The following is a 12128-nucleotide window of genomic DNA, read 5'->3' on the forward strand; positions in this document are numbered from 1 at the left end:
GGCAGGGCATGGTGGCTCATGCCTATAATCCTAGCACTTTGGGAGGCTGAGGTAGAAAGATCGCTTGAGCCCAGGAGTTTGAGACCAGCCTGGGCAACACAGCAAAAATAATTTTAAATAATTTTATGCATGAAACAATGTTTGTGTACCCTGAACCATCAGAAAGCAAAGGAGTCAACGATGTTAGTCATCCATGGGGACAATCTGCAGTTGTCTTAATTTTAAATAAAAAAACTTAAAAAAGAAAAAAAAAGTCACACCACACCTCTGTTCATCACTGCTTGCACAATAAAATGTTTTTGGCTGGGCGCGGTGGCTCACGCCTGTAATACCAGGACTTTGGGAGGCCAAGGCGGGTGGATCATGAGGTCTGGAGATTGAGACCATCCTGGCTAACAGGGTGAAACCCCGTCTCTACTAAAAATACAAAAAATTAGCCGGGCATGGTGGTGGGTGCCTGTAGTCCCAGCTACTTGGGAGGCTGAGGCAGGAGAATGGCGTGAACCCGGGAGGCAGAGCTTGCAGTGAGCTGAGATCGTGCCACTGCACTCCAGCCTGGGCGACAGAGCAAGACTCCGTCTCAAAAAAAAAAAAAAAAAAAAGAAAGAAAGAAAGAAAGAAAGAAAATGTTTTCATATTTACTCTCATTGATCCAAGCATAGCCTGGTCACATGGAATTACTAAAGTCACGTTTAGGGGAAAGTACATGGCATAAACATTATTTTTGATGAGAATGTCAGCTGGTGGATAAGCAGAACAGTTATCAAGGAGTAACAAAATCTTGCAGTTGTCATCCAGTCCAACTTGCCAGCAGCGAGCACGAGCCGCTGGTACAAAATGTTTGTGAAACCAATCAGAAAAGATGTCCCTGGTGACCCATGCATGCCTTTTTGGTAGCATAACGGACTGGTAAGAAATTCACTCCTTGAAGACAGTGAGGAAGGAAGCTTTTGCCTACCACAGCAAGTTTACACTTATGCATGCCTGCTACATCAGCATATCCTAACACAGTTATTCTGTCATTGGCATCCTTAATTTCCATCTCATCAGCTGCAGTCAGTGTCTTTCTGGGGCAATAATGCCAAAAGAGTGTTGTTTCATCAGGATTATAGACTTGTTCTTGTGTCAGATTTTCAACAGCAATGACCCTGGCAAACTTGTCAATGAATTTCTTTGCTGCTTCGTTACCAGCAGATGCTAATCACCATTAATCTTTAAAAATGTAATGCCATGTCTTCTCTTAAATTTCTGCAACTGGGCCGGGCATGGTGGCTCACACGGGTAATCCCAGCACTTTGGGAGGCTGAGGCAGGCGGATCACCTGAGGTCGGGAGTTCAAGACCAGCCTGACAAACATGGAGAAACCCCAGCTCTACTAAAAATACAAAATTAGCCAGGCATAGTGGCGCATGCCTGTAATCCCAGCTACTCGAGAGGCTGAGGCAGGAGAATCGCTTGAACCCGGGAGGCAGAGGTTGCAGTGAGCCAAGATCGCGCCATTGCACTCCAGCCTGGGCAACAAGAGCAAAACTCCATCTAAAAAAAAAAAAAAAAAAATTCTACAACTGGCCTGTTCAATATTCACAGTTCCTTTCATTTTAACTTCATCGCTTGAGATCTTCATTTTAGCTTTATGCAGTTTTTCTATTTTTAATTAACTTCTGTTCATCACTTCCACTTTATATATACTACTTCTGATATATATAAAACTTCAACAGTTTATCCTTCTTTTTCTTCAGGTCATATATAGTGGTCATTCTAATACCATATCCTCTGTAAGGTATTTCACACTTAACACCAGTGTTCAGTTTCTATAACACCTTGACTTTCTGTGCTACAGATAAACATAAATGTTACCTATTTTTCTCATCACTATAACCCATAGGGGTATCTGTGGGCCTTTTTGATATTTTCACATCTTTATACCAAAGAGCAGAGAATAAGCAAGCAAGCAAGCAAGCAAACAAAAACACACAACAAATAATGCATATAGGTCTTGGCACCATGTAGGGCATCATGGGGAATCTGCTGTTGGTGTGATCAGTCTGAACATGTGCCATTTTATTACCCTTTGTGGGCACGCTTGCATAAAGAAACCTGGGCATACTCAGAAAAGATATATTGTAACTGAAGGGAGCTGGAAGAGTCTTTTTTCCCTTGGGGACGCTGAATAAGCCATGTGTTGTTTGCTTTTGTTTTGACTGCAACCTGTCACATGAGGTCAGGTGTGGAATTCATTATATATATATTTTTCTTTTTAAAAAATTTATGGCTGGGCATGGTGGCTCATGCCTGTAATCCCAGCACTTTGGGAGGCCGAGGCGGGCAGATAACCTGAGGTCCAGGAGTTCGAGACCCACCTAGCCAACATGGTGAAACCCCCATCTCTACTAAAAATACAAAAATTAGGCCAGGCGCAGTGGCTCATGCCTGTAATTCCAGCACTTTGGGAGGCCGAGGCTGGCAGATCACCTGAGGTCAGAAGTTCGAGACCAGCCTGGCCAACATGGCGAAACCCCATCTCTACTAAAAATACAAAAATTAGCTGGGTATGGTGGCGGGTGCCTGTAATCCCAGTTTACAGGCACTTCTGTGTCAAAAAAAAAAAAAAATTTAGCTAGGCATGATGACGGGCATCTGTAATCCCAGCTACTCGGAGGCTGAGGCAGGAGAATCACTTGAACCCAGGAGGTAGAGTTTGCAGTGAGCTGAGATTGCACCACTGCACTCCAGCCTGGGCGACAGAGCTAGACTCTGTCTCAAAATAATAATAATAATAATAATAACAATTTGAGGAAAAAAAACTTTTTTCCTCATGTTATTTTTTACAAGGAATTTTCTACTTGTGGAGTTATGTCTGTGCTCAAAAAGTTTCAGATTTTGGAGCATTTCAGGTTTTCAGATTAGGGAAGCTTAACCTGTATTTTGAATTTTTTTTTAGCTGCAACAGTAGAAATCAAAAATCAAAACACAGCCACAGTAACACAGGAGGGTTAAAACAGAACTTAAACTGATTTTTTTTTTTTCTGAGACAGGATCTCACTCTGTTGCCCAGGCTGGAGTGCAGTGGCATGATCGGAGCTCACTGCAGCCTCAAACTCCTAGCTCAAGCAATGTTCCAGTCTCAGCCTCCCAAGTAGCTAGGACTACAGGCACATGCCACCATGCTCAACTAATTTTTTTTTTTTTTAGAGACAGGCTCTTACTATGTTGCCCAGGCTGGTCTCAAACTCCTAGACTCAAGCAATCCTCCTGCCTCAGCTTCACAGTGCTGGGATTACAGGCATGAGCCACTGTGCCTGGCTGGCCTAACCATGATTTTTAAGCTATAATATCCACTTATTTGTCAAAGGAAAGACAGAAGAGGATTTGGTACACATAAATCTCCTCAGACAGAGTTAAACAGTCTCTCCTCTGTATCCCCATAGTCTCTTATGCATAGCTCTACTAAGGCATTTATCATATTATGGCATAAATTATTTACCTGTTTCTCTCCTCCCATTCCCATGAATTGCTTAAAAGAAGTGACTGTGTTTTAATCACCTTGACTGAAGGCAGTATAGTCTAATGGTTAAGGGTGAGACTCTGGAGTTTTAGGATGCTTGGTCTCCAATCTGTTTAATAATTGTGTGACCTTACAAAAGCTACCTAAGAAACTTTCATAGAATTGGTATAATCAAATGAGTTAATATTTAAACTGCTGTATTTTATCAAATTTTTTTTTTTTAGATGGAGTCTTTCTCTGTCACCCAGGCTGAAGTGCAGTGGCACAATCTCGGCTCACTGCAACCTCCACCTCCTGGGTTCAAGCAATTCTCCTGCCTCAGCATCCTGAGTAGCTGAAACTACAGGCGTGCGCCACCACACCAGGCTAATTCTTTTGTATTTTTAGTAGAGACGGGGTTTCACTGTGTAGGCCAGGCTGGTCTCAAACTCCTGAGCTCAAGCAATCCTCCCACCTCGGCCTCCCAAAGTGCTGTGATTACAGGCGTGAGCCACTGTGCCCAGCCATTCAATTCTAAAATGATAACTTTTCATTTCTTAACATCTCTGAATTTAAGATGTATTTTACAATTAATGCTGTATAATGAACAGTTTAATTGGCAAGATTTTCTCTCTTATTTTAAATCAACTTTTATAGAGGTCTCTTTCTTAACAGTATGTAAAAATTGTGTATTTATAACCAATGGCATTAGATTCAATGAAATACTAGAGTAAACATTCCGTGAAAGTAAAGGATTATTGCTATTATTAGAATTATTATTACTATTGCCATTATCATAGTAGCTGGTAAAGAATAGGTACTTGGTAAATGTCCATTAACTGCAATAATAAATAATATTGTAATTTTTAAAAAAGGACACAGATTTTGATGTGAACATATTGAATTATAAAATATTGTCTAATATTATATACTATGTAAAAAGAGTTAACTAACTTTATGCATGCTACCCAAAAGTTTTAAATTTTTTTTTTTTTTAGATGGAGTCTTGCTCCGTCGCTCAGGCTGGAGTGCAGTGGCGCAATCTCAGCTCACTGCAACCTCCACCTCCTGGGTTCAAGTGATTCTCCTGCCTCAGCCTCCCGAGTAGCTAGGACTGTAAGCACATGCCACTATACCCAGATAATTTTTGTATTTTTAGTAGAGAAGGGGTTTCAACATGTTGGCCAGGCTGGTCTCAAACTCCTGACCTCAGGTGATCCTCGGCCTCCCAAAGTGCTGGGATTACAGGTGTGTGCCACCATCACCAGCTTAAAATGTTTTAAAACTAAAACATTTCAGTATTACCAAATAATTGAGGAAATATACAGAAAAATACTTTGGAAATAATTTTCCATACACTTTGGAAAAACAGTCAATTTCTTCTTAATAGAAAGAGACAATTCAATAAACTCTCAATAAAAAGGTACTGCTCAGGGCGGGCGCGGTGGTTCATGCCTGTAATCCCCACACTTTGGGAGGCCAAGGTAGGTGGATCACCTGAGGTCAGGAGTTCAAGACCAGCCTGGCCAACATGGTGAAACCCCGTCTCTAATAAAAATACAAAAAAAAAAAAATTAGCTGGGTATGGTGGCAGACACCTGTAATTCCAACTACTCGGGAGGCTGAGACAGAGAATTGATTGAACCCAGGGGGCGGAAGTTGCAGTGAGCTGAGATCGCGCCACTGCATTCCAGCCTGGGCAACAACATCAAAACTCCGTCACACACACACAAAAAAGGTACTGCTCAAAGTACCTAAAGGACTTAAGTATTAGCATTAAAATGTTTTATATACAATACCATCTGAACATATTTCTATTAAATTTTTCTTCTTTTATATTGTTAGGTTGTATTTTTATGATGACCTAATTAATAATCAACAGAAATACAAGATATGCAGAAACAAATACATTAGCTTTAATATGCTAAAATTTTATAACTTTAGCAGAGGGAAGATACCCATGTAAAAACAAAAAACTACTAGTTTGATTTTAGGTTCACTTGGTTACTAGAGTTGATGCATGATAGAAAACAGATGCAGTAAATATGAAGGGTATAGGTTTTTTTTTTAAGTCTCCTTTCAAGGTTAGATAACCCTTTATTGGATGAGGCTAGTTGGCCCTTGTTTTGATCTAAAACTATGGAAATACATTATATTCAGATTATATTCAAAAACAAAGCACCACAGAATATTTCTAAAAAGACAAGAGTGCTAAAGGGGTTACCAGTAAGTTAAGTTAAACTACTGACCACTTGTACCAAAGAGCAAAGAAATTAAAAGAACACAAAAGCCAGCTTGAAGGACCTCTCACTGGACAAATCTGGGACATTGCTAGCATCAAAATAATGATAGTAAAGAGATTTTTAAATCAGTGAATAAGAAATTCTGAATCCAGGCTGGGCACGGTGGCTCATGCCTGTAATCCCAGCACTTTGAGAGGCAGAAGCTGGTGGATCATCTGAGGTCAGGAGTTTGAGACCAGCCTGGCCAACATGGTGAACCCCATCTCTACTAAAAGTACAAAAATTAGCCGGGCATGGTGGTAGGTACCTGTAGTCTCAGCTACTTGGGAGGCAGAGGCAGGAGAATCACTTGAACCCTAGAGGTGGAAGTTGCTGTGAGCTGAGATCCCATCACTGCACTCCAGCCTGGGAGACTAAGCAAGACTTCGTCTCAAAAAATAATAATAAAATAAAATAAATTTTGAATCAATTTTAATAAATGGATTGATAATTTGTTAAGGAATTGGGTATTTGTGTAGTTTTAAAGTATCTCCCTCCAAAAATTGGCCGAGCACAGTGGCTCATGCCTGTAATCCCAGCACTTTGGGAGGCCGCGGTGGGTGGCCTCTTATTAATTATGAGCCTTTTCTGTTATTAATTATAAGGAGAAAAAGTAACTTCACAGTGGAAATCTTGGCAGACACCACCTCATCAAGTGATCAAAGTCAACTTCATTAGTTCCTTCAAGCTGATTTCTGCATCCTTTTAACTACCTTGCTTTGAAAATAGGCCAGGTGTGGTGGCTCATGCCTGTAATCCTAGCACTATGGGAGGTGAGGCAGGCCAATTGCCTGAGCTCAGGAGATCGAGACTAGCCTGGGCAACATGGCAAAACCCCATCTCTACTAAAAATACCAAAAATAAAAAATAAAAATTAGCTGGGCGTGGTGGCACCACCTGTAAACCCAGCTATTCAGGAGGCTGAGGCACCAGGATTACTTGAACCTGGGAGGTGGAGGTTGCAGTGAGCCGAGATCATACCACTGGACTCCAGCCTGGGCAACAGAGCAAGATTCCATCTCAAAAAAAAAAAAAAAAAGAAAAGAAAGAAAATAATAAACACATTATATGTTAAAATAATATTTTTATGAAAAGTAACTGTTTTTCTAAATAAAATAATGTATGAAAAGAGTGGTATTGTTTTATATTTTTGCAAATCTCTTTAATATCTGACTTAATAGAAAGCAGCAAGATTCTCATATCTGCTTCATATATACCCATTGTCACACAGATATGTAGTTGGAAATGAGTCTTCTTTGATATGGCATCAAATTTCAATAAGTGGTAATTTGTTTACTTTACAGACAGGGTCTTGCTATGTCGCTCAGGCTGAAGTTCAGCGGCTATTCACAGGCACGATCATAGCAACAACCTCAAATTCCTGGGCTCAGGTGATCCTCCTGCCTCAGCCTCTCAAACAGCCGAGACTACAGGTAGGCACCATCACACCCGGCTTAACAAGTTGTAGTTTTTTTTGTTTTTGTTTTTTGTTTTTTGTTTTGAGACGGAGTCTCGCCCTGTCGCCCAGGCTGGAGTGCAGTGGCGCGATCTCGGCTCACTGCCAGCTCCGCCTCCCGGGTTCACGCCATTCTCCTGCCTCAGCCTCCTGAGTAGCTGGGACTACAGGCGCCCGCCACCACGCCCAGCTAACTTTTTTTGTATTTTTAGTAGCGACAGTGTTTCACCATCGTTCGCCAGGATGGTCTCGATCTCCTGACTCCGTGATCCGCCCGCCTCGGCCTCCCAAAGTGCTGGGATTATAGGCATGAGCCACCTTGCTCGGCCTCCCAAAGTGCTGGGATTATAGGCATGAGCCACCTTGCTCGGCCCACAAGTGGTAGTTTCTTAGAAGTTCATTGCAATATGGAATTTGAACCATATGAGTAATCACTTCATACTCTATTATGTGAAAATCCATTGGCCCATCTTGAACTTTGAATGATCTTTCACCCATGCATGATTTTATAATAGCATGCATAAATCATTTGGAAACTATTGATTCATTGAATCATGCTGGTCTTCTATATGTTGACACGGTATGCAATATTTTAAAAATCACATTTGTTAACATCTGAGTTCATTAGGAAAGTCTTTAAGAATTAAATGATGTCAAGCTCATCATGATGGCAGTGATTGCATCACTGCCCTCCAGCCTGGGTGACAGAGTGAGAACTTGTCTCAAAAAAAAGGTGGAGAGAGAAAGAGCCATCTGTCCATCTGTGATTCAACCCCTCGGAGTGCCCTGATGGAGTCTCGCACTGTCGCCTGAGCTGGAGTGCAGTGGCACCATCTCGGCTCACTGCAACCTCCGCCTCCCAGGTTCAAGTGATTCTCCTGCCTCAGCCTCTTGAATAGCTGGGATTACAGACATGTGTTTTTGCAGTAGACACAATATTGTAGAAATAGAGTAGATATTCAAGTTTTAGGTTATGTCAATTCAGTTGCATATACTTTATACACATAACATGATTAATGTTTCAATGGTCACATATCTAATTTACAAGAAATATCACTGTTTCCTTACTTATAGGGAAAAATAAGTAAATATCAGGTATTTGCAGTCATGGCAGTAGAGAATAAGCCCAAATACTAGTAACTTGCACAGAGAGACCAGTGATTGCTATTATCCGTGTCCAAGACAAAAATTAAAGGCAATCAATGGAGTGACTCCTTCCTAGTTACGTTGTCTCTTATTTTCCAGAGACGTAGTATCTTGAATTGCAAAGTGTTTTATCTCCTCTATCACTCTGGATTCAACTGGAGTATTGAGTGTACATATTCAACAAAAGCATATGAAGCACTGACATGGGAACTAACTACAGTGTTTATAGGACCATTATATAGGTAAAACAGATTTTGAGTCTGCAGATATTTAATAAGATTATCACAAAAAGTTCCATTACATCTCTAAATATATAAATACTGATGCCGCATTTACAAATAATGAATGGAAATTTTTATATGAGGTAATATTGAAATGACCTAATATCTAGGAAGAAAATAGTTTTAAAGTATTTTCAACAGTAAACGAAAACTTGAGGTCTAGCTTATCCTGGCTTTGACACTTGTGATAATCTAGCACACAGTCTTTAACGCCTATGGAGCGCTGGGTTTTTTCACCTGCAGAGTGTTGCAAAATTTCAAAGATCGACACGTATTTCTTCTAAAATAAAATTTTGATCATTCACAATGACAGTTTAGATAGCTTTTTAGAGGATCTGGTTTTGTTTTGTTTTGGAGTTTTTAGTAAGCATACTTTTTGTAAATCAGTAAACAACAAACAAAAAAGTAATGTGTACTGCCTATCCCCAGAATAGGACTACTATCATTGAAAATTGCCTCTGGCAGGGTGCAGTGTCTCACACCTGTAATCCCAACACTTTGGGAGGCCAAGGCGGGTGGATCACCTGAGGTCAGGAGTTTGAGATCAGCCTGGCCAACATGGTGAAACCTCGTCTCCACTAAAAATACAAAAATTAGCTGTGCGTGGTGGCGGGAGCCTGTAATCCCAGCTACTCGGGAGGCTGAGGCAGGAGAATCACTTGAACACAGGAGGCAGAGGCTGCAGTGAGCCAAGATGGCACCACTACACTGTAGCCCGGGCGACAAGAGGGAAACTCTGTCTCAAAAAAAAAAAAAAAAAAAAAAAGGCTGGGCACTGTGGCTCACGCCTGTAATTCCAGCACTTTGGGAGGCCAAGATGGGCGGATCACGAGGTCAGGAAATCGAGACCATCCTGGCTCACACGGTGAAACCCCGTCTCTACTAAAAATTAAAAAAATTAACTGGGTGTGGTGGCGGGCGCCTGTAGTCCCAGCTACTCGGGAGGCTGAGGCAGGAGAATGGCGTGAACCCGGGAGGAGGAGCCTGCAGTGAGCCGAGATCGCGCCACTGCAGTTCAGCCTGGGTGACAGACCGAGACTCCATCTCAAAACAAACAAACAAACAAAAACACAAAAAGAAAAAAGAAAATTGCTTCTGTGACAACAACTTGAATACTAAAAGTTGGTCCCTGGTTCCAATGGTTGAAGACACCTTAGTAGTTAAATGTCATCCTACAGTTTAACCAGGTAGCTATTAAAACAGATAACCCAAATAAACAATAACAAGGCATTTGGCTGACCACCCTTTAAAACCTCTGATGCTTTTCATGACTGGGAAGGCTAGGACACTATTGAAGTCACTCATTAGAACTATGCTTAATAAAATTATATAGAAGAATGATAATGTACTTCCGTATTTATATTTCAAAACCTTTTTCCTTGGCCAATACTTGTTAGTAAAGTGATTATGGCATTACACCAAGTTTTAGACTGTAAACTCCTAGAAATTATCATTTCAAGTGTGTATTAAATTTCAAGCAAATTTTAAACCGGTTTAAGATTCAGCCTTAAAGAACAGTTAAAATTGATTGAAAATAATCCAATTTCACCGCACTTTATACATCATAGTTGAAATGCAATGAAGACACATTATTACACAATAATGAAGAAGCAAAGATTTGGCCTGTTATCTGGGAAATTAGAGGGTGGACTACCTGGGCTCCTTTTAGCAAAAAACTTTTCCAAAAGAAACTTATTTTTGTTTTCTTTAAACAATACTGTCCTGTCCTAAACGAAATCATTTTTAGTCTGTTGAAAATCCACGTGTCTTTGCGTGTTTATTTATTTATTTATTTATTGCAGTGTTCAAAAAAAAAAAAAAAAAAAAAAAGATGCAAGGTTTCCAGCCCTGGGGACCAGGACGCTGTAGCTCCTGTCTCAGTTCAGCCCTAGCTCTAATTGTGACCTTGGGAAATGTCCCTGGCTCGGGGGACTCGGTTTCCCTCTCTTCTCAACTATGAGTGCTCGGAACGTGGGGGTGGGACGGGCCCCCAGCACCGCAGACAAGGCGTTACAGCTCGTCCAGCTTCATGCAAATCCCCAGCCCTCCTCGTCGCCTCGGCTCTTCCCATCCACTCAGCCACTAGCTCGCTCGGAGCAGTGTGCTCCCGGTGCCCCCCGCGGGGTACCCTCGGTTCTGCACGGCGCTCCCCCTTTGTGTCTTGCTGCTAGGAAGGGACCTTGCGATCATCCTTCCATCCGCCGAGAAACGCTCCACCTACCCTTCATTCTCGACCGTGTCTTTCCCGTTTCAGAGAACCCCTCACACTGCTGCCCTCGAGAGACCCCCGCCGTGGCTCTGACCGGGAATCCCTCTCCTTCCCTCCCCTCAGGAGACCTTCCCTTCACACAGCCTTCACCTCCGGAAGAGCCCTCAATTCACACAACCCCATTCTTCCTCAAACTCTCAGGGATTGGCACCCGGCTGCCTTTTGCGGAGCCGCAAAGGACCCTCAGCCTCCCCCACCTCCGTCATCGGGTTCTGGGGACCCCTCTCACCTCCGCGGTGAGAGATGTGTTTACTGAGGAATCGCTGCTTCTTTCTCTGGTGCAGCAAGGTCGGGTATTTAAGCAACAAGAATGAGGTCACCAAGTACCCTCCTAGCGTAGAGAGAAGGTAAAAAGCCGCAGTGGACGACATCTCAGTCACCGTGTGGGAAGTCTCCCACCTCCGGGCCCTCTGAACTCCGCTGCGGCAGTAGCAACGACGGCGGCGGCGGCGGCTGCTCTAGGTCGGCTCGCCCCCAGCCGGTGCCAGTGGTGCAGCGCACTTGTCAGTGCCGGCCTACTGCGCATGCGCAGCTGGACCCCAGCGCCCCCAGCAACAAAGAGGCTCCGACGCGCAGGCGCTCTCCGGCTCCCGAGTAGGAACCTGCAGAGATCCTGGACTGAGCGTTTGTCACCTAGCTCTGTGGACGGACCCTCATGAAGAGAAAGCTTGCAAACCTGCCAGTGTGTTGGCCATCACTCAAGCAGAAAAGACTATTCACGGGCAGCCTTTCCTAATTGGAAAATCCACATCAAAAAGGAAAGATTCCAGGGCGCGTCTTATCCCCTGCTCTAGAAAATGCAAATAATTTATACCTATGGAGGCGATAAAGCTTGCTAAAACACTAAATAAACTCCTTCGTTTATCTAGCCTAGAGAGAATTTCCCCTATGGTCGCATATACTAGAAAAGGTACTGGTTTATCAGTCAAATATCTGAGAGATCGGCCCCTGTCCTCCCTCATTTCATTGTGAAAGTGCAATCCTCATTCTTTGTACACAATAGGCACTGTAGAAGTATTTGTTGACTTACAAGTCCGTATAAAATAAGGAAACTTTGTTAAGGTTATAAGGTGTTACCTAAAAGTCCTAGAAAGGCAATAACTAAGTTCCGGAAGGCCCTACTAGTTTTCCTTTCACCCGACAAATTACAAACTGCTAACACACGAAAAGCCACACTTCAATGCAAAAGAAATAAATCACCCAGGACTGA

At 42.5% G+C, this 12128-nt stretch overlaps 1 protein-coding gene across 1 annotated transcript in view; it reads right to left on the reverse strand.

Moving 5' to 3' along the window:
• The window catches only part of GDPD1 (glycerophosphodiester phosphodiesterase domain containing 1), a 55116-nt gene extending 43685 nt beyond the window's left edge, over positions 1 to 11431 (reverse strand). The window contains exon 1 of the mRNA XM_019026599.4: positions 11148 to 11431. Coding sequence (XP_018882144.1) covers positions 11148 to 11289 — 142 coding nt within the window. The 5' untranslated portion in view covers positions 11290 to 11431. The remainder of the gene's footprint in view (positions 1 to 11147) is intronic.
• Positions 11432 to 12128: the final 697 nt, after the last annotated feature.

Source organism: Gorilla gorilla, chromosome 4 (assembly GCF_029281585.2).
Source record: "Gorilla gorilla gorilla isolate KB3781 chromosome 4, NHGRI_mGorGor1-v2.1_pri, whole genome shotgun sequence".
Lineage (NCBI taxonomy): Eukaryota > Metazoa > Chordata > Mammalia > Primates > Hominidae > Gorilla > Gorilla gorilla.